Raw genomic sequence first — 26,702 nt, 5'->3', positions numbered from 1 at the left:
GAACTCCTGACCTCAGGTGATCCTCCCGCCTCGGCCTCCCAAAGTGCTGGGATTACAGGCGTGAGTTACTGTGCCTGGCAGGAAATTTATTATTAAATCTACTTCTGTGGATAAATTAAGTTGTCATGTCCTGGGTGGCAGGGCTCTGGATCAGGCATGAGAAAAATCAAGAATTTTAGAGCTAGTTTTGAGGGTTTCCTTACTTTCTTGGGTTGGGCCATGGTTCCAGAATTTTGTGCACAATTAAGGCATAGAGGTACGGTGCTGCTGGGAGCAGTGTGCCATGGTCCACCAGGGTTGCTACTAAGAATTTCCCATTCTAGTCCATGACTGGCTAAAGGCAGGAATCTCTTTTGTAGCTGTCCCTGGTTCCCTTTTCCCAGGCACAACATACAGCCATTTCCTTTCTGTGGTCTCGCCTCCTTCCTGATAGCACACACATTCCTTTTTGCCTGTCTCTTTCTCCTGGCAAGGTTTACCTCCAGCAGAGGGGAATCTTTATGGTGAGCAGACGGAGGTCTGAGGTGAGAGGAGTCCTCACTCTTCTTTATTTTTTTGACCTCGATTACCCTTTCACCAGAGGTTAAGGCTTTTATACAGAAAAAGCCAGAAAGACTCATAGTCTATGCCTATTTTCCATCTTGTGTCATCCCTCTCCTGGGGAAATGATTGCAGAATCCCTATTGGCATGAATTAAGGGGAAGAGAAAGGGGAAAAAAGTACATGGAGAAAAAAAAGACAACAGCAGAGAATGATATCTCAGAGTACTGCTCCAGGCATAGCAGTTCCCTAGTAAATCTTGAAATCTCATCAAAATTGTGAGGGTTAGGCTGAGCAAGGTGGCTCATGCCTGTAATTCCAGCACTTTAGGAGGCCTAGGTGGGAGGACTGTTTTAGCTCAGGAGCTCAAGACCAGCCTGGGCAACATAGCAAGACCCACATCTCTCCCAAAAATAAACAAAAAAATTAGTTGGGCATAATGGCATGTGCCTGTAGTCCCAGCTACTCAGGGGGCTGAGGTGGGAGGATGGCTCACAAACCTATGTGAGGTAAGGCTGCAGTGAACCATGATGGTGTGACTGCACTCCAGCCTGGGCAACAAAGCGAGACCAAAAAAAAAAAAATGTTAGAATCAAGGGACAAAGTACATGTAAGAGGTTTAGAATAGCACTTGGTACAGGAACAGTGAGTGCTCAATAAATTATTATTAGGTCTCCTCCACCCAGGGCAGGACCTGGGTTTCTGTCCTGAATTGGGACTTCCAAGACAATCACTCCCACACTCAATGTAGTACAGAGCTCTGTGAGTGATCTCTGCCCATGTTCCCCAGGGACACTTCAGCCTGGGTGCTGGGCCTGTTTCTGGTTTTACTGGGGTGGGCTTAGAGCTGTACTTCTACAGGGTTCTCTTTCCTCTCAACGTTGGTTTCCCTCCCAACCCTCATCCCCAACCCCAGGAAGCTCAGTTTACAAGTGCGGTCGGTACCGTCATTTGGTGTTTTTATTGGCTTTTCTGATAGCCCCGGGACTAGACAATTACATTGAAATTCAGAAGCAGCATGCACTTTTTGGCATTGATGTCTTTAATTAAATTCAATAAGCATTTATTGAGCACCTAGAGTGTGTAAAATACTGTTCCTTTAAATACATTTGGTCCTGAACTGTTTTAGCTTCTTAGTTTGGATTAGTGCTGATCCATTTCTTAAAGGTTTTATGAAGCATAAATATCAAAATGGAAAAATATTTGCACAGTTCTTTGTAAATATAAACGTCTTGTGTGGATTATTGTTGCTACAGTATTAATATTAATTGCAGTAACAACACTGTTGCTTCCCAGACAGGCGGTAGACAGCAGCTGTAGGCCAACAGGAGCCAGACTGAAGAGGTCCGGGGAGGTGCCTCCAGCACGTACGGCCCACAAGGGGCGGAGTCTTAAGAAACGTACCCAAGCCCCACCCCTTACAGCACCCCCTTCGTCAGGGCGGTGTAGGCGGTTACCATGGCGATGACGTCCAGAGGGCGGGGAGGGGCGGGGCTATGGAGAGGAGGAGGAAGATGGCGGGCGGGCTGCTCTGAAGAGACCTCGGCGGCGGCGGAGGAGGAGAGAAGCGCAGCGCCGCGCCGCGCCGGGGCCCATGTGGGGAGGAGTCGGAGTCGCTGTTGCCGCCGCCGCCTGTAGCTGCTGGACCCGAGTGGGAGTGAGGGGGAAACGGCAGGATGAAGTTCGCCGAGCACCTCTCCGCGCACATCACTCCCGAGTGGAGGAAGCAATACATCCAGTATGAGGTACCGGCACGGCTGGGGTGTGGGAGGACTTGGAGGGGCCACCATCTCGCCAGTCCTGACGTCCACCGCCGCCTTCCGCTTCAGCTGGCTCCCTGTGCCCGGGCAGACTTTGACCCGCTGCCGCGGGGAGCCACTGCGGCATCCCCGCCGCGGCCGGCCGCCTCCCGGCCCCGCTGTCCTTCCCCTCCCCCGCAGCCCCGCTGCCGCCAGGGTAACGGATATGCAGGCGGAGGGCCGGGAGGAAAGGCGCTGCCCGGGCCGGGGCCGGGGCCGGGGAACGGTGGGAGGGTGAGCTGCAGGTGGGGGAGTCACGGTGCGAGGGCAGCCCCGGGTCGCGGCTGTTCCGCACTAATCCCCTTCTCCCCCCTCGCCCTGACCTCTCGTCCCCACCCTGGGCGAGCGCCCCCTCGCCAAGGTTAGGTCTTGTTTCTCTCTCTACACCTCTCACCAAGGAATCCTTGTCTTCCAAGAGAAGCCCCTCCAGTGATTTCCTTCATTCCAAAGAGCCCTTCGGCTTTTTCCCACTTGCCCACTGTTGACAAAGGCTTTGTAACGGGGTTGAAACTTGACTTAAGTGTGTATCACATATGTAGTGGTTATAGTTTTTGTAAACACGTTGTAATCAACTATTCTGCTTTGATAATAAGACTCTTTTTACTGATTGCATGAAGTCTACAGAGTAATAACATCTTTGTTTTTGCCTCTTGTTTTGGAATGGAGGGAAGAGAAAGGAGAGAAGAGAATTATTAACATTTTTTTATTTTCTGCTAAGTTTTTGCTAGCTGGGGAGAAAATTAGTATATTGTAAACAATATACCTTACCTGTGTATTACAGAAATCGTGCTCCCCATTCCCTCCCAATTTCTGTGCTAACACTCCTGGAAGGTATTTAATAGATAATAAGGAACCTTACATTAATAAAGGGAAAAATAAAGATAATGAACCCATTTATATGTTCAGAAGACAAGATACCTAAGAGGCTTTAAGCATTGCAATAGGTTATTCTCAGTAGCTGGCAATTCAGCTCCTGGATAGAGAAAGACAGACTTATCTGTAACCTCCAGGAATTCACATCTGTTTTGTGTGCAGGAACAAAGAATATAAAATCAATATGAACACACATAACTTAGCTAGATTTTATGAATTAAACTATTTTAGTTCTCCATTTAATTTTTATATAAGTTTAGTGATAGGAGGTTTGGGCAATAGCAGTGAGTGTATTTATTCATATAGCCATTGTAATAATTGAAGAAGACAGGGAAAGAGATGCAGGTAGGTTAAACGGAATCTTGAATATTGTGAAATAAATTCACTTGCAACCTAGAGTATTTCATTATTGCTAGAAATGAAAGGCCTATAATTATTAATGCTTTATTGTCACTCAATTTCTTATAGTGTTTTGTGGCCATGTTTTGTAAGAATGAGTGAAATAAGGGACTAACATTTCAGCCTGCAGAGTTGATTTATTGTTTCTAATAACATTTAGTTTTAAAACCTTGGCTAGAGTCCAAGTGATGGTTTTTATTGAAAGAAGGGTATTGGTCTTTCATCTTTCTAGTAGTAATTTTCAGCACCACTGCCAGTTCTTCATAGAGGCACAGGATAGGAGCATGCTGAAGCACATCTTATATTTGTTATATAGCATGGAATGCTTTGGGCAGAAGTAATAGTGGCTGGATGTATGCCATGATTCATTTTAGGTATTTCAACACTTAACTATTTCATGGAATTGTATTCATTTGCAATATCTGGGGCTGGAAGGAGAAGCATACGATTTAGTTTGAAAATGCAACCCTCTTAATTTGTAATGTCAGTTTTGTGGCTGGAGAACCACAGTGATTCTGGGACTCCTCATTCACATAGTCCACTTGGATACTGTTCCTAAATGTTTACTGTAGGTTGGTCACAGAGGGGCAAAATTCCTGAGATTATGTTGTGTCTGCATTATCTTTCTCAGGGCAGTTATAAATTATGTTTTGAAAAATTCGTTTATTGTGGATAATTGAAATTTGATTCTGCGGAGAGTTCCTACTATATGGCTCCTGTCCTAGATAAACTCATTGTTTGATAGACAAAATTAAATGAGGCGCACTTTTCTTTGTAAGTTGGAATCAACCAATATTTTATAGGGTTGGAATCTTTGTTTTGTGTGTTGTTTCTGAAGAGTTGGTGCTATTCCTTTAAAAGTAATAGAGAGATGTAAATAAGAGTCTTTAGAGTCCAGGAATTTTAGCAGTTTAAAACTTTGGGGAAAAAGGACATCCATAAAAATTCGCTAGAGAAAAGGACCTTTTCATAATGAAGTAAATTGTAGTTTCTCATATGAAGATGATGCTCTTAAAATGCTGTCAGTAGAACAGATGCTGGGATTTGTTTTTCAAGCACTGGTGGTGAAATTTTGGTATTTTACCCTTGGTTTCTAGCCTAGGGTGCTTTCTAGTATCGTGAATCAATGTGAACTGTTCAGCTTCTTTGGTTTTTGTGTCATTTTGCTATATTAAATATTACTTGAAATAAGCAGAGAATTAGAATCTGAAAATTTTGTTTTACATCTATAATTATATTTAATTATATATAATATGTATATATCGTAGCACAGTAAATACTAGTTTTTGTATGTGTTAGCCATGAGACCTGGGGACAATCTTTTTTGCCTTTCCCGGGCTCGCTCTTCTTCCATAAAGTAAGTATATAGGGCCAGAGCTTTTCAAGGTCCATTATAGGTCATGTTTTTGATTTAACTTTTAATGGCGTTTATTCCTTGAACTGATAAAATTATTAATGATAATAACCCATCAATATCCTGAAAATTATTATATTTTTTAATTTAAAAATAAGTTGTGGTGTTCATAGATTCAGTCTTCATAGGCAGAATAATAAAGCATAAAATAATAGACCAACATGGAGAAGCCATATAAAGAAAATCTCTTCAATCCATTTGTAAGTAGTTTGTGCAAAGAATAAACACAAACAAGCCGAGACTATTCCTGTTTCCAGTAATCTGTTTGAGTATAAATTTTGACATGTAAAATAGAACACCGGTAAATCTTTGTAAGATCTTTTTTAAAATTTAGAATTAGTGACTATATATTTTAAAGCTCTGCAATTGATTAATCAAAATTAACTGAGACTGGTTTCAACCAAATAGACTAATATGACCATGTTAATATTTTGCAGAATATTAGCAGAAGAAGCAAATATATTTGGTGCCTTAGGCTGCTGACTTTCCCTAGGGCCTTGTGTTTCTTTGGTTTCTCAGGACCCAGGAATGATTTTTTTCAGTGTATCCTTTGTTTTGTAATAAAATAACAAAGTTTCTAAATTACAGGATTTTAGAGCTAAAAGGGAATTTAAAGATTATCTACCTTGTTTTTCCAGGCAAGGAAACTAAGGTCCAGAGGGGTTAAGCCACTTGTTTAGGAATATGTGTATATGTCTCTTGAGCATGTGTAAGCATTGAGAGTCCGGTCACACTGTGTGATCCTGATGAAACCATTTCTTCTTTTAGCTAAGAAACATCTAAGTTTCTTTAATGTTAGAGAATTGGACTTGATTTCTAAGCTCACAACCCCCGTATTATTTAAGGACTCATCCAGCTCTAAAATTCTGTGTTTTTAAATGGTTTTATTATGTTTGGTATATGAAGAGGACAGAACTTAACAGGACTATTAATAGCATCCTTTAAAATTAATAATATCCTTTCAAAAATTTTTGATATTTTGATCTGTGAATAAGATGTTAACCCAGTGAAACTCTCTTATTTAACTTAAAAAGGGATGACGATGAATTAATTTTTTATTGCAGGATTTTGGAAAGGAGAGGTTCTGCATGAACTACACTTCCATTATATTCAGGTATAAGGAGACATTACCATAACATTATTAATGATTTTCATTTATAGAACTCTCCCATGGGAACACTTGTGTTACAGGCTTCAGTTTCCCGAAGGTATTATGTTGATTAGGTAGGTTTAACTTGAGTTGCTGCAACTTGTTTGAAATATCCAGTTTGGCCACCCGATGGGGCACAAGCCACACTTTTTCTTTCAGACACTTTTGTAAATCAAAGTATAGTATAGTGTATTTAAGATAACACTTGTAAATGATTGCGTCAATGAGATGGTTGGCATTTACAAATGTTTCTTAAGTGAGTGAATGAATGTTGTAAAGACAGGAAGCTATAACTGTTCTTTATCATCTTTAAGTGTGTCAGCGTGAGTATCCTGGAAAGATTATACTTGTCCATTTATCCTGAAGGTTGGTTTTGGATCAGCTTTTGGGTGAAGGCCCAGATCATAAGAACCTAAGAATCTTATTTGACCTGGGGTGACCATGGAAACTTAGTCCTAGCTTCAAATTCAGTCCTAATCTGGGAAGCATTTAAGAGAATGATTGAGTTGTGCTGGGTAAGGATTTCAGGTATATTTGAGTTGTAGGCCCCAAAGGAGTGTGCCCAAAACTCCCATGGAGTAAAGAGAAGACAGTATTAGAAAAGTAAGGGGGCTGGACACGGTGGCTGACGCCTGTAATCCCAGCACTTTGGGAGGCCGAGGCAGGCGGATCACTTGAGGTCAAGAGATTGAGACCATTCTGGCCAACATGGTGAAACCCCATCTCTACTAAAAATACAAAAATTAGCTGAGTGTGGTGGTGCATGCCTGTAGTCCCACCTACGCGGGAGACTGAGGCAGGAGAATCGATTGAACCAGGGAGGCGGAGGTTGCAGTGAGCTGAGATTGTGCCACTGCACTCCAGCCTGGCAACAGAGTAAGACTTCATCTCAAAAAAAAAAAAAAAAAGAAAAGAAAAGAAAAGTAAGGGAAGACAGAACTGTTAATTTTACTTATTTTTATGCATAAGAAAAGGAAGAAATACAATTTTACTAGTATTTAATAAATGGATTGATGCAGTACCCCTGCTAAGGAGGTTATGCACAGGTATACTGAGGAAAACAGAAGGATTGCCAGTGGCTTTTTCACTTGTTTGTTCACTTTGGCAGATAATCATTAATCCAGTTATGGGTGCATAATTAAATGAATCTATAAATTATTATCTAGTTTTAGCCAAATCAACCGCTAGGAAATAGACATGTCTTAAAAAGACTCCTGTAAAGATTCCATAACAGTAATACCAATAATGCAAGCACAAGTGAACAACAAGAAAATGACAACAGAGCTGAGGTTTCTCCTTCTAGTACTAGCTTTTTGGCAGCCAAATTACATATAAAAACAATGACACTTGAGTAGACTTGACAAGAAGTTCGCCAAAAATTTAAAAATTATTAAGCTAATTCTTTTTTCTTTTTCCTGAGACGGAGTCTTGCTCTGTCACCCAGGCTGGAATGCAGTGACCTGATCTCAGCTCACTACAACCTCCGTCTCCCAGGTTCAAGCCATTCTTGTGCCTCAGCTTCCCAAGTAGCTGGCATTACAGGCGCACGCAACTACACCCAGCTAATTTTTGTATTTTTAGTAGAGACGGGGCTTCACCATGTTGGCCAGGCTGGTCTCGAACTCCTGTTCTCACGTGATCCGCCTGCCTCAGCCTCCCAAAGTGCTGGGATTACAGGCATGAGCCACCACTCCTGGCCTAAGCTAACTCTTCGAAGTAAGGTTTTACATCTTCTGTCAGTCACAATGAACTTGACTGTAAGTGTATATATTATGAGTATTCTGCCTTTGTAAGGTCTGTTTTTTCAGTTTATAGCCATTATAATTAAGTTTCAAAATCAAATGAATCCTGAACTTTGAACTGGACCTTTGAAACACTGTATCATAAAATGTTAAATGAAGGTTTTATTTATTTAAAAAACTTTTTTTGTTTTTTTAATGAAGATTAAAAAAATGAAACTTTTCAGTTCTCTCAAAGCATTGTTATTGATAATTTCTTAGATCAAAAATATTTTTGTACTGTTCATAAATGAAAGGTAGAAATTATTTCATCCTTGTGTCATCTTTTTTAAACTTCTATTTTAAACAATTTTGTTTTACATTGTACACAGATACAGATGGGTATAATTAATAAATAAATATGCATATATTGGAGATACATAATAAAACTTTTTTTAAATAGGGATTTGACATAATAAAAGTTTGGAAGACTTTGCCCAACTTGTACAGATTAACCACAGCTGGTTTGTGGGTTGCCTGGTATTGAGGTGGCCTTTGGGAATGAGAGAGTGTCAGAATTCACCAGGGTTCTTGCCCAGTGTATTTGCCTTTTCAGGTCTTTCCTTATCTAGTAAATGCTAAAAGAAGCCAGCAGAGAAAGCTCATGAACAAATACCTTACAAATCATTCGTTCATTCCACAAATTTATAGAAGTCTTCCTTTGCTATAGGCTGATTTGTCATTAAATGCTAGCTTTCAGTACCTTAAAAATAACAGAAAAAAACCAAAACACACACACCCCAAATTTGTGTGTATGTGTGTATTTGGTTTTGTATTTCAGTCAACATAGTATTTTTAAAATTAAAAAGTGGTGTAGAAAGGGAAGACTGAAGATTGAGGACTTGGAACATGGATATAAATTTGTATTACTTTTGTATAAATTTGTATTACTTTTGTAATACAAATAAATCTTGTACTACTTTATACTTCTGTATAAATTTGGATTACTTTTGTAACTTAAGTTATATTCCTTTAAAATCTTAGTTGTTTACTCAGACTGATATTTAGTCACCTATTTCTTCCCATCACCAAGCAAGTGTGGTATGTATAGGGACTGATCAGAAAATGTTTTAAAAATTAGGCTGGGCACGGTGGCTCACACCTGTAATCCCAGTACTTTGGGAGGCCAAGGCAGGCAGATCGCCTGAGATCAGGAGTTCGAGACCAGCCTGGCCAACATGGTGAAACCCCATTTCTACTAAAAATACAAAAATTAGCTGGGTGTGGTGGCGTGTGCCTGCTACTTGGGAGGCTGAGGCACAAGACTTGCTTGAACCCAGGAGGCGGAGGTTGCAGTGAGCTGAGATAGCACCACTGCACTCCAGCCTGGGTGACAGAGTGAGACACTGTCTGAAAAAAAAAAACACCCTTTAAAAATTGTTTATTTGCTAGGGAGTCAAAGGAAAATATAATTAATCTACTGTAAACATAACTTAAAATTTTCATAATCTCTATAACAAGAGGCTTAATATATTGATTAAGAAAACATAGTCATCTTTTATTAATTGAGGATGACCTGCTGTATTAGAAAGACCTTGGACCAGAAATCAGATATAAATCCTAAAATCCAGTTCTATCATTGACTATTCGTAAATAACTAGTGAACAAGTGATTTTTTTCAAGATTGAAGGACTGAAATTTAATTATAGAGAAAAGTGAGAAGTTTTTAGGTTATTTTTATGTGAGTTACTTATCTAGGCTAAATTTGTTAAAGTTGTAATTCATAGAGTAATCCATGTGCTTTGTGGGCTTTTTTTATACCTTAGAGTAGTGGTTCTCAAACTTTTTGGTTTCAGGACCACTTGAAACTCTTAACAGTTATTGAGGATTCCAGTGTACATTGATACATATACTGTATTAGAAGTTTGAAGATAGCCTGAAAAAAGGTTCTCTAGTCTTATCAAACATGGAAGAGGATAAAGGAGTTCCCTGGATGAGGAGTGTCTGGTATCTGCCCCACAGCAAGGACAACAGAGAAAAGAAAGTTGGCTTCCCTGGATCTCATGTGATCCCTAATTCTACTCTCCTTTCTTTAAATTGAATTAGCAGAAGTGTGGTAAGCTTGTCATTAAGGAGAAAGGAATTAACATTTATTGAGCAGTTAGGAACCAGGTGTCAGCTGTTTTACATATGTTATCTCAATGTTCACGTAGTTTTGTAAGATAGATGATTTATTATCTCCATTTTACTGATGAGGAAACCCAGGCTTAGAGAGATCAGTAATTTGCTTAAGGCTCTATACTTAGTAAGTAAATGGAACCAGAATTTGAAATTAAATCAAATCAGACTGTGGAGCTGTTGCTTTTATATGGAAATTGTAAATAACAGCAGTGGTGGTAGTAGTGGCAATAACAGCAGCTGTTATTTTTTGAGCGCTTACTGTATCAGGCACTGTGGTAAGTTCTTTAAAAACACCTCTTATAACGTAGGTTGTTAGCTCCGTTTCTAGATGGTAGAGACTGAATCTTGGAGCCATTAGGTAACTGATTATGTTGATAGTAATTGTGGATAGCTAATTGTGGAGATTGTAAGAGCCCATGCTCTTAATTCCTATGGCGTACTGTTTTATGAAAAATGAATAAATCCATCCACTTAAACATGCATACATTTAGGCCTGGTCTGACCTGTTCTTAGGCACCGCTGACCTTTCTACAGCCCAGTGAAGTAATGGCGGGTCTATTTTTAGTCCCAGGTCTTAGTCTGCATAGTTTGGAGATAGTAGAGTGTGGTCTGTAGGATAGTGTTCACCTCTGTTAAATTATATTTCCCTCAAGGTTATCAGTGTAACTATTACTGGACAGCCAGCTGGTAAATAAAGGAACTTACGAAGATGAATCAGAAGAAAAAGGTAAGGAGATAAGGTGATAAGGGTAAAAAGAGGAGGACAAAAGTGAACAGCTGTTTGCTATGCTACAGTTTTGGTGTTTGGCTTCTGGATCATAAATCATGGAATGTTAGACTTGTAAGGAACTTTTAAGATTATTTAGCTCAACTTCCTTTTTTACCCAAATGGGAAAAGAGGTTAAGTGATTCAGGTTATATGGTTTTGTTTGTAGCTGAGTTAACACAATCACCCTGATTCATTTTATTGCTCATTAGTTTATATAATATGCTAGTATATTAATAACACATAGAAAAAAACTCTGAAGCCAGTCTACCTAAGTTTATATTCCAGCTCCACCAACATACTAGTTGAGTGACTTCAGGCAAGTCAGTTAACCTTTTTGTGCTTCAGTTTCCTCATCTGTAAAACAGGGATAATAATAGTACTTACAGGATTGTTGTGAGGATTAAATGAGTTAAAAATATGAAAAGTGTTTAGAACAATACCTGGCACATAGTAACAGCAATAAATTTCCTATTAAAATTATTTCATCTGCAGAGATCAACAATACTAAATAATGTTTGGCTAATATTATTTTTGACTGGGAAAGTGAGACTCAAAGCTTGTTCCTCCAGGTTTGTCCAGTTTAGGTTGTCATGGTAAATGGCTTTGTTGATTTTTTGCTAATATTTTTCTTAATAAATCACTCTTAACCTTTTTGTACAGAGTAAGAAAACCAGGTGAGAACAATTATGTGGCTGTGAGGTAAGTTAGTTCTCTTGTAACTTGTGTTCATCTCAGTTATAGACTGTGTCTGTATATTTGTTTTTAGAATTGAGGTGAAATTTGCATGTGTTACTAAGTATGTCTGAATGGCTTAAGTGAGTTGCTTGAGTTTTTAGTGGGTATCTGATTTTAGTTCTTTTCAATTTTCTAGTGAAAATTTAATTTTTAATCTTTTTTAGAGTTGAAAGAGACCTTCTCAACCCCTCTGTTTTACAAATAAATAAATTGAGAGCAGAGATGCCAAGATACCTGGTCAGAGTCTCATGACTAGCTAATAGCAGAGCCTGATATAAGAATATTGGCCTTCTGCTTACTGCTGTATCTTGTTAAAGCTTATCATTGCTGTATAAACATTGCTTTGAAATTTTAAGAATGAAGTTTCTTTGTACGAGTCAGTAGGGATTTAAATGTTCTTGTTAATGATTACTCAGATACTCTGCATTAATACATTTATCTGTATCTAATCCATTAGATTCCATTAACAACCTGAAATAGTTCTTGCAAATGCCAATTAAAAGACTGGGTAAATTAATGATGTTATTATTTACCCAACAACAAGAAAGTTCGGCATTGCCCTATTTAGTTATGGTCACAAGTGGAAACCTATCTTGAGTGAGGAGATAGGACCGAGGAATTATGCTGAGGCTTGAGGGGTCAGGTAACAATGAAAGCAAGACTCAGGAAGGTTTAGAAATGAATTGGCCTCGTTCCTCTGTAACATTTTAATGTTAGCACAGGTTACATGTGTTACCTGTACATGAAGAGTGTATCCTTTACCTGTAACCCAAATTGCCAAGCCAAAGTCAGAGCATATATGGGTAGAGAAGATAAGAATATGAATGAAACCAGTTTACTAAGTATACATGACTGTCCCCTTTCTTTTTTTTAAAAAAAATAATAAAACAATAATGAGGATAATAACAACAGCTCATGTTTGTTGAGTGCTCTAGTGTGCCAGGCATTTTACATTTAATCCTTACCTTCTAAGGTAGGTTTTGTTATCCCCATTATAAGAAGATACTGAGTCTGAGATGAAATAGATTGCCCAAGGTCATGTAGCTAGGGAGTGGTAGAACCAGAATTCAGACACAGGTATGACACAGATATTTCAGACGCTGAATTCTTAACTTGGTATTATGCTGTCAAGTAATATTAATAAGTAAGACTTAGTTCCTGCCTTAGAGGAGTTCTTAATTTGGGTGGTCTCCTAATCACAGTATGTACTGTGATTATGTTATAGAGGAATGACCAATTGATTTTGCTCTAGAGCGTAAAGACGTTTATCTTGGAAGGATCTGCAGAGGTGGTGTTTGAAATGGGTACTAGAGATTGAGTATGATGTTAACACATAGTGAAGAGGGGAAAGGGCACCTGGGGAAATCTAGGAGTTAGAGTGATAGAGAACAGAGACAAAGATGAGTGGAAGTATCCAAACATAGTTAATGCAATCTGGTTTAGTTAGATATGTTGAAGAGCTGGTAAAGTGAAGTTGGGAAGGTGAGCTGGGAGGGATGAAAGAGTGAAGGGTGTGTAATACCATTCTAAGAAGTTTAAACATTTTCCTGGTATGAAGCATTAAGGATTTTAAAGAAGAGATTGGGAGAGGGGTTAGTTCAAAGTGAGGTGTGTAATCTAGATCTTGGAGGATACTTTGGAGAGTGCAAGACCAAAGACAGGAAAACCAAACAGCATAGCCAAGGATAATGAAGGCTTGAATTAATACCTTATTTAGTCAATCTTAATATGTGCTTTTTTTCACATTTTAACATCTGAAATCAGGGTATGTCTTATAATTAATGCTATGCCATAGTTTAATTGGCAGACATTTTTCCATTCTTAGAAGCACATAAAATAATGGTGTATGTTATTATTAGTGGCATTCTAGATTTGATGAAATACAACAGTAATAGCATAACATTCACTGAATGCCTACTATTTGTCAGACAGAGTAGTAGATACTTGTCAGTGTCCATCATCTAGCACAGTGTGTTTGTCACATTTAGCAACTCACATATTTGTTGAATGAATTATCTCATGTGATCCTTACAGCAGGCCTGTTGACATAGGTGTTTAGCCCATTTTATAAGAAAATAGAGTCTCATATTTAAGTAATTAACAACGTCCAAAGTCAAACAGCTAGTTAATGGTGGAGTTAAGATAATGAACCTAGGTCTGCCTTACTTCAGATTCCATTTTTTTATCACTGTGGATGCTCTGTGGTTCCACTGAGATAGGAAGAGGGTTGAAGAAGAAGAGTGGATTTGAAATTTGGTAGAACTATTAGGACTTTCACTGAAGGGATAAATAAATGCTGATGGAGTTCAAGTAGTAGGTGCATTTGAGGTCACTGTGTTGCTTGGGAACACCATTTGACTGGCTGCCAAGAAGCCTCTTAGAATGTCTTTACTCTGATGAATTCGGTGTGGCCCAGGTTCTCATCAGAATTTGGTCTTTTCCATAACTCTGGATTGATGGGGCTTGGGCAATAGTATATAACTAAGTGATTGATTGAATGATATTAAGCTCACATGGGAGTGATGTGTAAACATCTGGGTGGCAAATTACTAATTTACAACGAGAAATGTACCTAATGTTCACATTCTAGGCTAAAATACGTTTTTCCTGTCACCAAGCTGTGAAGGGAGATACATAATAACTAGAAGGTGGCTGGCTGATTATATACTATAATTAGAAAGAGAGAGTTAATGATGCATTTATTTAATGCTGTTAGGCCAGTGTCCCACAGTGTTTAAATGGGTCAGGTCCTCGGGTAGGGGTGTCTTCTTCCTGGATTATGCTTATATGTGCTGCCATTGTTTTGAGACTTTCCTTTTCCTATACTTTTAATGTTGACTCTCCCTCTTCTGATTTACTTTTTTTTTTTTTTTTAAGATAACGTTAATACTACTGATACTGGTCTGTGACTTTTTTTTTTTAACTTTGCATCTATCTTCTCATCTATTGTATGTGAAGTTTAGAGTTTAGTTGGATTCCAACAGACTAATTTGAATTTGGATCTCATTATTTATTAGATGTAAGGACCTCTCTGAGCCTTAGATTCTACCTGTAAAACAGTGGAAATATCTTTCTCAGTAATTACGATGTTGAGATAGTATGTATGTAAAACACCTAGCCTATATGTTACAGGCCAGTGGTTCCCAACCTTTTTGGCACCAGGGACCGGTTTTGTGGAAGACAGTTTTTCCACATACCAGGGGGAGGGGGAGTGGTTTTGGGATGATTCAAGCGTGTTACGTTTATTGTGCACTTTATTTTTATTATATTTACATTGTAGTATATAATGAAATAATTACACAACTCAACATAATGTAGAATCAGTGGGAAGCAGCGCTTGTTTTCCTGCAACTAGATGGTCCCATCTGGGGCTGAGGGGAGACAGTGATACACAAAGTGTGTTGCTTATGTTCAGTCTACTCCGTAATCTGGTTTTGGTTGCTGTCATTGCAGAAAACCTGCTTCACAAAGATAGGAAGTTGGAAATGGAAGCAGGCTTTTCAGTGCTTTTGTGATAATCTCAGGACATTCTGCCTTGACTTGAATCCAGAATGTGTGGAAATTTGAAGTTGTCTCAGACACACTTTTAAGTCCACCGTCATTTGTGATCTCAAGCAGTTGCTCTTCTAGCATGGACAAAGCCAGTTCACCTGGTTTATTCACAAATAGATTGCGGATCCATTCTTTCCCAGTTTGGGGGTCTTTTGTAGTTGGGAGGTAATGCTTAAATTCTTTGGAAAGCTGAGATAGGTGATCATGCACCAGCTGGGAGAAAGAAGGCCCTGGCTCAGTCTCTTTCAAAATCTCTGCTAATGTTTGAAACATGTCAGAAATCTCAGTGTTCACTTGTCGCTCCCATAATTCCAGTTTGGCTTTGAATGCAGCCACTTTATCTGCCGACTTGATCACAGTTGTCCATCTCTCCCGAAGTGACAGATTGAGTTTGTTGAGCAGGTTGAATGTGTCACACAAGTTAAGTTTTGCGACCCATTCTGTCTCACAGAAATATGCTGCTAGTGGTGACTGCTTTTCTGAAATCTCTGGAGCGGCTCTTGTAACTAAAAAACTCTGGCCAGTGATCTACCTTTAGAACGCCCTCTCACTAAGAGAAGATGTGTGTGCTCTGCATCCATCTCCTCACAGAGCTGTGCAAACAGATGTGAGTTAAGGGCATGTACTTTAATGTTAATAATTTTAGTCACATCTTGCAAAATATCGTTCAGGCGACATTTTTCAACTAGCCAGCATTTCTCTGTGGGTGACACAGTACATAGACTCAACATTTGGAAGTGACCTCTTTGACCCGAGCAGTGAAACCAGAAAGCCATCTAGTCATGGCAGCTGCTCTGTCCATGCATATACCAACATAAAATGACCAATTCAGTTTTCCTGATATTTAATGATTCAAAAACTTGAATAGTTCTGCAGCTGTGGTGTTGGTTGGCAACAAAAGTGCACATAATATATCCTTATGTATATTCTCCTGAAAACATGTAACACAAAAACAAGTATTGTTGCCTTGTTGTTAACATCGGTAACTTGTCAACCTGGATTCCATACCATGGTTCCCATTAATGCTAACAATTGTGCCTCTGTATCCTCTGCTATTTCATCCATTCGTCTAGTTACAGTGCAAGCCAAAAGAGGAACACATGCCACCTTTTGAACTGCAGCCTCTCCATAAAGGTCATGACAAATGTCCTTAGCAGCAGACACGATCAACTCTTCACCAATAGTAAAGGGCTTCTTAGCTTTATCAGTGTGGTTAGCCACTAAGAATGATGCTCTCAGTGCAGACACATTTGATGAAGTGGTGGCTTTCAATAACTGCTTCTGTTCTTCATGTTCATGTTTTTTTTTTTTCTTTCGAAAAAGACTTGTCTTTTAATGTAGGGTGCTTGGTCTCCAGGTGATGAAGTAGTTTTGAAGGTTTCATGGCTTTCTTGGATAGCTGGTCGCCACATATACAAAGCTGGCTTGGAGAATATGAATCACCTGTTGCAATGAACCTATTATTTAAGTAGGAGCCTTGGTATTTTCTTTTAAATGCAGCTTTCTTTTTTTTTTTGGCAGTCTTAGAACCCTCTGCTGTCTCATCATTGGGTCTTTTCCCCTATTCAAAGAAGCTCTCTGCTCACATTTGTTTTTTACTCATTTTGGCTAGGGTTAGCTTGTGGGCTTACCGAAACTGTGACTGAGACAAGTGCGCAGTGCAGGAAAGAGGTGTGGGTGGAAGTAGTAAATAAAATAATGGGTGGGCCATGCATGGACTGAAATAAGTGTTGGATTCTGACTTAAAGCCTGCCACCAGATGCAGCGGTACAATTGATGTACATCAATCCTCTTGCTACTATAAAGCCTGCCACAAGATGCAGCTTAATTGTCACTTACCACTCACTGGTAGGGTTTTGGTAAGAGTTTGTAAGCAATTGATTTATTATGGTCTCTGTGCAGTCAAACCACTCTGCTAATGTTAATCTGTAATTGCAGCTGCTTCACAGCACTAGCATCACTGCCTCAGCTCCACCTCAGATCATTAGGCATTAGATTCTCATAAGGAGCAGCAACCTAGATCCCTCGCATGCGCAGTTCACAGTAGGGTTCACCCTCCTATAAGACTCTAATGGCACTGCTGATCTGACAGGAGGCAGAGCTCTGGCCATAATGTGAGCAATGGGGAGCCGCTGTAAATACGGATGAAACTTCGCTTGCTCGCTTGCCCACTGCTCACCTCCTGCTTTACACTACTGTAGATTTTATATAAACATTGTACAGTTAGCCTACACTAAATTCATAAAAATTGTGCTTTAACATTATGATGGCTACAACAGTTGTGACTTTACTAAGGCAATAGGAATTTTTCAGTTGTATTATAATCTTATGAGACCACTGTTGTATATGTGGTCTGTTGTTGACCAAAACGTCATTATGCTGTGCATGACTATTTTATTATCAAACTAGGCCAGGCACTTGACTACTGTAGGTTTTGTCATTGTCATTCTTCTTCATTGCGTTCTAAGGAAAGCAGCCTTGGCAACTGTCTGAGTAGGCAAGCTTTAGAATATAGCACTAGCCAGGCTGGGCGTCGTGGCTCACACTTGTAATCCCAGCATTTTGGGAGGCCAAGGTGGGTGGATCACCTGAGGCCGGGAGTTTGAGACCAGCCTGGCCCAACATGGTGAAACCCCATCTCTACTGAAAATACAAAAATGAGCCGGGGTATAGTGGTGCATGTCTGTAATCCCAGCTACTCCAGAGGCTGAGGCACGAGAATTGCTTGAACCCAGGATGTGGAGGTTGCAGTGAGCCGAGATCACCCCACTGCGCTCCAGCCTGGGTGACAGAGTGAGACTCTTATCTGCAAAAAAAAAAAAAAAAAAAAAAGGAAAAAGAATATGGCAGTAGCCAGTAGATCTTTCTGCAGTGTAGGTGTTCTATATCTGCATTGTCCAATATGTGGCCACTAGTCAGATGTGGTTGTTTAGCATTTGAAATTTGGTTAGATAGACCAAGGACCTGAATATTTAATTTTAGTTTACTAAAATTAAAAAATTTTACTTTTGATGGCAACATGTGGGTAGTGGCTATTGCTCAGCTCCAAAACTTTCACTAAGTCATGGCAAAAAGGACAAATTATTGTAATTCAGTTTCCTTTCATTGCTGTATGTATGTATATGTGTATATATATGTATTTGTGTGTATATCTCTCATTTTAGGATTTTCTGAGAATTTGTAGCAGCAGAGGTTAAGGTTCTAGGTCTGTCTCTGCCATTAAGTGGCAGTGCCTGTTTAGCTGCACTATGTGAGAGTCTCTCATTTCTGAAATGTAGGATAGTGTTTTTCAAAGATTGGTTCACTGCCCATGTGCATCAGAATTACCTGGGCTGCTTCTAAAAATACAGAAATGCAAATATGTGGACCCCACTAAATATCTATAGAAAGTAGAATTTCTGGGAGTTCAAACCTGAGAAATCTGATTTTTTGTTTTTGAGATGAAGTCTCACTCTATTGCCCAGGCTGGAGTGCAGTAGCACAGTCTCAGCTCACTGCAACCTCCACCTCCTGGGTTCAAGCGATTCCCCTGCCTCAGCCTCCTGAGTAGCTGTGATTACAGGTGCACACCACCACACTCAGCTCATGTTTTGTATTTTCGGTAGAGATGGGGTTTCACCATGTTGCCCAGGCTGGTCTCAGACTCCTGACCCCAGGTGATCCACCCGGCTTGGCCTCCCAAAGTGCTGGAATTACAGGTGTAAGCCACTGCGCCCAGCCAGAAATCTGATTTTTAAAATTGTTTTCTATAAATTCATGAGATGATTCTGATCACTGATTACATCTGTTCTTTTCATCTCTGATAATTTTGGCATCTCTGATAATAATATTTTAGCTATTTGTTATTTAGTTTATGTATGTATTTTTTGCAGTTAGCATCTTTTTGGGGGACTTATGCACTGGGTTCCTGAAAATTACATTGCATTTCTCACAATTTTCAGATGTTTGTGGGAGGAGTATAAATCCTTGTTTGTGAAACTACCCAAGAGCATTTTCTAGTGCAAGCTAATAGCCATTTAGTATTTTGATTAAAAAATTAAAGATGCAGGCCAGGCGCAGTGGCTCACGCCTGTAATCCCAGCACTTTGGGAAGCTGAGGTGGGCGGATCACGAGGTCAGGTGATTGAGACCATCCTGCCTAAGACAGTGAAACCCCATCTCTACTAAAAATACAAAAAAAAAAAATTATCCGGGCATGGTGGCGGGCGCCTGTAGTCCCAGCTACTCGGGAGGCTGAGGCACGAGAATGGCGTGAACCCGGAGGCGGAGCTTGCAGTGAGCCGAGATCGCGCCACTGCACTCCAGCCTGGGTGACAGAGCAAGACTCTGTCTCAAAACAAAAACAAAAACAAAAAGAATTAAAGATGCGTAACTAAATATTAAGTGCTTAACTTTAGAGGTCACTCTTGAATGATATATGCAAATGCTCTGTGTTGTGGACAGTCTGTGATTCATGTGTCATTGTTTAAATAATGGATATTTGGAACACACAACCAATATCCTAGTTTTCCTGCAGTTAGACTCTTTAAGTAAACATATTCCTAGTTGTGGGTGTTATGGAGTTAGATGGAGGAAGTGGGCTAGAGATCCTACTATTTAGTATGTAGACATATTTTCAATCTGTGTTTCTCATCTCTGCCTTCTGCTGAGTCTGGAGTGGTATCCCTGAGTCCTTCCTCCATCCTTTAATTAACTGCAGGCTCCTGGGTATAGTATAGCGAGGATGGAGGTGGTAGAGGTGGGAGTTGAGTGAACCTGTTAACTACTTCTTCGGCCAGTCCTCCTATATTTAGCCGTGTCCCCTTAACTCTACCTTCTCAAGTACCTGATACTTCCACTTCCTCAACACTTCTGGGGTTTAGGGGCTAGAATGGTTTGCTTCCTGTTGGTATCCCTTTTTGAAGGTGTTTCAGGTTTTCCATTTTGTGTGCTGTCAGTTTACTCTCTCTCTGCTGTCTTCTAAAAATTTATTAAAACCTCTTATCTGCTGCTGTCACCTTCCCATTATTTTTATTCTTAGAGTTTTATACTTAAAAAAAAATTCCTCGATTGTCATTTTAGTGGGGTTTTGGGAAGGAAAGAAGATAAATGTATATAGTCAGTCTGTCATTTTTTACTGGAATATTTACCGCCGTCCCCCCAACTTTTTTTTTTCTTTCTTAGAGACAGGGGTTTTGCTTTGTTGCCCTGGCTGGAATGCAGTGGCACGATCATAGCTTACTGCAGTCTTGAACTCCTGAGCTGTAGGGATCCTCCTGCCTCAGCTTCCTGAGTAGCTGAGACTACAGGTGCACAGCACTATGCCTGGCTCCCCACACACTTTTTGATTAAACAGAGTTATTCGATCACCTGTATTAGTACTGCCACTAGCTAAATTTCTCAAATGAAAAGTACACATTTGTTGTCTCAATGCCCTTTACCTCTTAAAACCTGGAAAAATGTTAGCAAAAAGCAATTTATGTTGAGAATTCACCATGAGCTCTTTTTGTCATTTCCAAAGGCCTATCCTTAACCTTCACTTTCATTGATACCTCTAGTAACAAGAGTGAGGAAGATAAGATAGAATCTTTAGGAATGAGAAGGGGTTCTTTGAGGATATGTGAGATCTATTCATATTTGAAGGCAGTAGAGAAAGTAGCTGAAATTAAATTTGTTGCAATTGAGCCTTTTTTTCATTTATTATCTGTGAGACCTTTAAACAGTGATTTTCTCTCTCTGAGTCTTAGTTTTCTTGTATATAAAATGGAGATAATATTTACTTTGTAAAGTTGTGATAATTAGATATAATATTTGAAAGTGCTACAAGGGCCTGGCCTGTAGAATATGCTTTCTGATAAATTGTAGCTGTTAATTTCTATCATCATTAAAAATAAGCCACAGAAATAACTTTTTGTAAGTCAACAGATATTTATTTTAAGGTATTAGTACGCAGTCTTGTTTGCATAACAGGACCCCCTTTCGATGTCATAAAGTATCTTGGAAACTGAATGATAGTAGCTGGACATTTGGAATCCATTTCCTTTTTTTTTTTTGAGACCGAGTTTTGCTTTTGCCGCCCAGGCTGGATCTCAGCTCACTGCAACCTCTGCCTCCTGGGTTCAAGCAATTCTCCTGCCTCAGCTTCACGAGTAGCTGGGATTACGGGTGCCCGCTACCACACCCGGCTAATTTGTGTATTTTTAGTAGAGGCGGGGTTTCACCATGTTGGCCAGGCTGGTCTCGAACTCCTGACCTCAGGTCATCTGCCCATCTCAGCCTCCCAAAGTGCTGGGATTACAGGTGTGAGCCACGCACCTCGCCCGGAATCCATTTCTTAAACAACATTGTGATAAGATGAATGACTGTATTTCATGGATACTAAGAGGCACATTCCCCTGTTCCACATTTGAACATCTTTAACATTGGGATGCATCTTATGGATGTCACAGTTGAATTGGTAATGGTTTTCTTTCTTAATGGTACATGAAGTAATGGTGACTCTTAAGTCATTAATGGTACTTAGATTTGATAAAATACAATAGTATTTTATTAGTATAACTATCTTCTTATATTTTGAAATACAGTAGTGTGTTTGTAGTGTATTAGCCTGCAGATAATGCCTAGTTTATTAAGGGCTTACAATATTTAAATTGTAGCCATGAAGTGATCTGGGACCCATGGATTAGAAATTATGTTTATAACCATATAGGAAATAACATTGTAGAACCTTTTGGTTCTACAAATGAGAAAGGACTTTGCATTTTGATATTTTATGAAACTGGAAATGCTCTAAAATAATTCAATAAAAATAACAATAGCTGACACTTAAATTAACTGATGTGCTGATTTTAGACATTTAGATCTTGCAATACAAAGCCTGTGCAGTTTACAAACATGTTTTGAACTGTACTAGAGCCTGTGGCCTATAAAAGTTGAAGTGACAGGCTAGGCGTGGTGGCTCACGCCTGTAATTTCAGCACTTTGGGAGGCCAAGGCGCGCGGATCACATGAGGTCTGGAGTTTGAGACCAGCCTGGTCAACATGGTGAAACCCTGTCTCTACTAAAAATACAAAAATTAGCCAGGTGTAGTGGCGGTCACCTGTAATCCTAGCTACTTGGGAGGCTGAGGCAGGAGAATTGCATTAACCTGGGAGGTGGAGGTTGCAGTGAGCTGAGATGGCGCCATTGCACTCCAGCCTAGGAGACAGAGAGCAAGACTCCATCTCAAAAAAAAAAGAAGGTTGAAATGACAGTGCTCTCTGCCCTCAGAGAATTTACAGCTATTACCACAATCAGGTAAGAATGAGCTATATAGATTTAATTTTTAGAAGAGAGCATTTTGTTAATCATCAGCTTTATTTTATTATCAGAATAGGATTGGTAGACAAAGAAGATGAAGACTTAGTCTTCTGTCTGATCTGCTCCAGCCTCCAGCCCAGGAGTGTGTCCATGTGACTTTCCAAGAGCATTTAGTGGAAGTTAAATTACAGTGTTGGTAGATTTGACATATGGGAATGTTATTTTATTGTTGTTAAATAAATCACTTATTTGAAATTGTAATATTTTCCTTTCCATACTTTTTATAAGAAATAAAGGTTTTAGCTCCTTTGATCAAGACAAACCAAAGATGTTGCATATGATGTAATAACGTAAATTTTGTGGTATAAAATATTTTTCAAATCTAGCTTGATGTATGAATTATCTATTACTGGATAGCAGATTACCTCAAAACTTAGTGGCTTAAAACAATAATAAACATTTATTGTCTCACATAGTTTCTGTGTAGCATGCGTTTCGGAGCTGCTTACCTGGGTAATTCTGGCTCGGTATTTTGTGAGATTGCAGTCAAGATGTTAGCTGGGGCTGCAGTCATCTCAAGGCGTCACTGGTCTGGAGGATCCAATTCTAGGCTGACTCACTCAAATGGTTTGCAATTTGTGCTGGCTTTTCAAAAGGCCTCAGTTCTTCACCACTTGGACCTCTGCTTAGGACTGCTTGAATTTTTTCATGGCTAGCTTACCCCCAAGTGGGTGAACTAAGAGAGAACTAGATGAACAACACAGTGTCTTTTATGACCTAGCCTTGGAAGTCATTCTCTTGTTATTTGTACAATATTCTGATTGTACAGATACAAGGCTAACCTGTACAGGGTTAGCTTTACCTGTACAGGGCTAACCTGTATAATCAGTAGAATATTGTAGAGGTAAAAATCATTGGGAGGTGGAAGGTGATGTCATTTCAGAGGCTAGGGTCCACCTGATATACAAATCTAATGGTATAGAAAAGTCTTGGAAATAAAAGGGGAAATATTGGAAAATTGAGAGGCCCAAAGTAAGAGGTAAATTTTAGAAAGTAAGATGGCACTTCAAATTAGTGGGCTATTCTGTTGTCTTTCTCAAAGAAGCATGGATTATAGAATGAGAAATACTTGGCAATTATTGGGCAAGGTACAGTAGTCCCCCCCTTCTCCACAGGGGATACATTCCAAGACCCCCAGTGGATGCCTAAAACCATGGATAATACTGAACTCCATATTAATACAATGATTGTTTCTATACATACATACCTATGATAAAGTTTAATAAATTAGGCACAATAAGAGATTAACAACAATTAATAATAAAATAGAACAATTAAAATAATACGCCAGAATCATCACTCTTGTACTTTGAGGCCATTACTGAGTAAAGTAATGGTTACTTTGAATATAAGCACTGCAAAAAAATACCGTTAACAGCTGATCTGGTAACTGCATTGACTACTAAGTGACTAATTGGTGGGTATCCTATATAGCGTGGATATACTACATGCTACTCAGAATGGTGTGAAATCTAAAACATGAATTATTTGCTTCTGGAATTTTCCACTTGTATTTTTGGACTTTGGTTGACCATGGGTAACTGAAACTGAGGAAAGCGAAACCTCGGATAAGGGGGTACTACTGTACTTTAATAACCTTTCTGAGTCTCAGATCTTCCAGTGGTAAAATGGGAATTGTTTACCTCAAAGAATTATAAGTTTCCGTTAAAGTAGTGTGTTTAAAATATTCAGAACATTATCTGAGAGTAGGCATTCAATAAATGTTAACTATTATTAGTTTTACTATTGATAAGTATTTGTGGCCATCATGGTCTCAGCTCTCGTGTGTGGTCAGCCTAATATAACCTAGCTTCTGCCCCATCACTCTACTAAAACTGCTTTCTTGCAAGTTGCTAGAGAGCAATAATCCTCAGATCTAATCACCTCTTCTCATCTTCTTTGATTCTAAGCAACTTTTAATAGTTTTTAATATCTATTCCTTCTTGAAATGCTTGTCCCTGAAGGCTTTTTAAAAATTGTGGTAAAATATGCATAATATAAAATTTATCACCTTAATCATTTTTAAGTACAGTTCAGTGGCATTAAGTATTTTCATATTGTTGTGCAACCGTCTCTACCATCCATCTCAATTCTTTTCATCTTGTAAAACCTAAAGTCTTTTCTCTTAAACAACAACTCCCTATTTTTTCCTCCCTCTAGTTCCTGGCAACCACCATTCTACTTTCTGTCTTCATGATTTTGACTGCTCTAAGTACCTCATATAAGTAGAATCATACAGTATTTGTAATTTTGTGATGCCTTACATCACTTAGTGTAATGTCCTCAAGGTGCATCTATGTTGTGCATAATGTAGAATTTCTTTCCTTTTTAAGGCTGAATATTATTCTACTATATGAATATAATTGAAAGATGCTTGGGTTGCCTTCATGTATAGCTATTGTGAATGCTAAAATACGAAGGCAAAATATCTCTCTGTGTTCAAAGAGCTATTTGAACACAGGTGTACAAATATCTATCTGAGATCCTGGTTTCAGTACCTTTGGGTATATACTCAGAAGTATAATTGCTGGATCTTATAAAAAATCAAAATCTATAGTTTTGATTTTTTGAGGAACCGCCATAGTGTTTTCCACAGCAGCTGTACCATTTTACATTTCCACCAACAGTGCACAATTTCTCCACCTTTTTGCCAACACTTATTTCCTGTTCTTTTTTTAAGTAGTAGCCATCCTATCAAATGAATATGGTATCTCATTGTAGTTTTGATATGCACTTCCCTAATGATTAGTGATGCTGAGCATCTTTTTATGTGGTTAGTTTGGTTATTTCTTCATTGGAGAAATATCTGTTCAAGTCTTTTGTCCATTTTCGAATTGGATTGTTTTTTATTGTTGAGTTTTAGGTGTTCTCTATCTATTCTGGGTATGAACCCCTTATCAGATATATGATTTGTAACTATTTTCTCCCATTCAATGGGTTGCTTTTCAATTCTGTTGATAGTCTCTCTCTCTCTCTTTTTTTTTTTCTTTGAGACAGGGTCTCATTCTGTCACCCAAGCTGAAGTGTGGTGGTGCGATCTTGGCTTACTGCAACCTCTGCCTCCTGGACTCAGCCTATCCTCCCACCTCAGCCTCCTGAGTAGCTGGGACTATAGTCGTGCACCTTCATACCTGGCTAAAATAGTGTCTTTTGACATACAATTTAAAAAAATTTTCATGAAGTCCAGTTTGTCTCTTTTTGTTCTTGTTGCCTATGCCTTTGGTGTCTTATGCTAGATCCAGTGTTGTGAAACTTTTGTCCTGTGCTTTCTTTTTAGAGTTTTATAGCTTTAAGTCTTACATTTAGGTCTTTTATCCTTTTTGAGTTAATTTTTTAAAAAATTTGCCCAATTTTTATTATCCTTGATTACTGAGTACCATCTTTTTTTTAATTTTTAATTTTTGTGGATGCATAGTAGGTGTATATATTTATGGAGTATATAGCATATTTTGATACAGGCATACAGTGTGTAATATTTGTCAGGGTAAATGAGGTATTCCTCACTTCAAACACTATTCTCTCTCTTACAAACAATCTAATTATCCTCTCTTAGTTATTTTAAAGTGTACAATGAAATTATTATTGACTATAGTCAACCTGTTGTGTTATCAAATACTAGATCTTATTCAGTTTTTATAACTATTTTTTGGTACCCATTAACTATCTGCCCCCCAATACCCTTCTGAGCCCCTAGTAACTATCCTTCTACTCTGTATTTCCATGAGTTCAATGGTTTTAATTTTTAGCTTCCACAAATAAGTGAGAAGATGCAAAGTTTGTCTTTCTGTGCCTGGCCTTTTTGACTTAACATAATGACTTCCAGTTCCATCCCTGTTGTTACAGGTGCCAAGTCTCATTCTTTTTAATGACTGAATAGTACTCCATTATATATATAATATTTATATATTTATATATAAATATTATATATTTATATATAAATTTATATATTTGTATATAATATTATATATATTTATATATATTATATATAATATTTATATATTTATATATTATATTTATATATAATATATAATATTTTTATATTTATATATTATATTTATATATAATATACAGTATTTTTATATTTATATATAATTATATATTTATATAATTATATATTTATATATAATATTTATATATTTATATATAATATTTATATATTATATATATTATATATTTATATATAATATATATTTATATATAATATATATTTATATATTTATATATTTATATGTA

The 26,702-nt window shown here is 38.4% G+C and overlaps 1 protein-coding gene across 2 annotated transcripts in view; it reads left to right on the top strand.

Annotated features, from left to right (window-relative positions):
* The first annotated feature begins 2,005 nt into the window (after positions 1-2,005).
* XPR1 (xenotropic and polytropic retrovirus receptor 1) overlaps positions 2,006-26,702 on the top strand; it is a 246,563-nt gene continuing 221,866 nt past the window's right edge. Inside the window, exon 1 of one of the 2 annotated variants that reach the window (XM_003824723.4) lies at positions 2,006-2,285. In XM_003824723.4, coding sequence (XP_003824771.1) covers positions 2,217-2,285 — 69 coding nt within the window. In that variant the 5' untranslated portion in view covers positions 2,006-2,216. The remainder of the gene's footprint in view (positions 2,286-26,702) is intronic. The other variant, XM_034941805.3, reaches the window with a different exon arrangement.

The sequence above is a fragment of the Pan paniscus genome, chromosome 1, assembly GCF_029289425.2.
Source record: "Pan paniscus chromosome 1, NHGRI_mPanPan1-v2.0_pri, whole genome shotgun sequence".
In the NCBI taxonomy this organism is placed as follows: Eukaryota; Metazoa; Chordata; class Mammalia; order Primates; family Hominidae; genus Pan; species Pan paniscus.
Note: the sequence above shows the minus strand (reverse complement) of the source record. Positions and strands in the feature narration are given on the sequence as shown.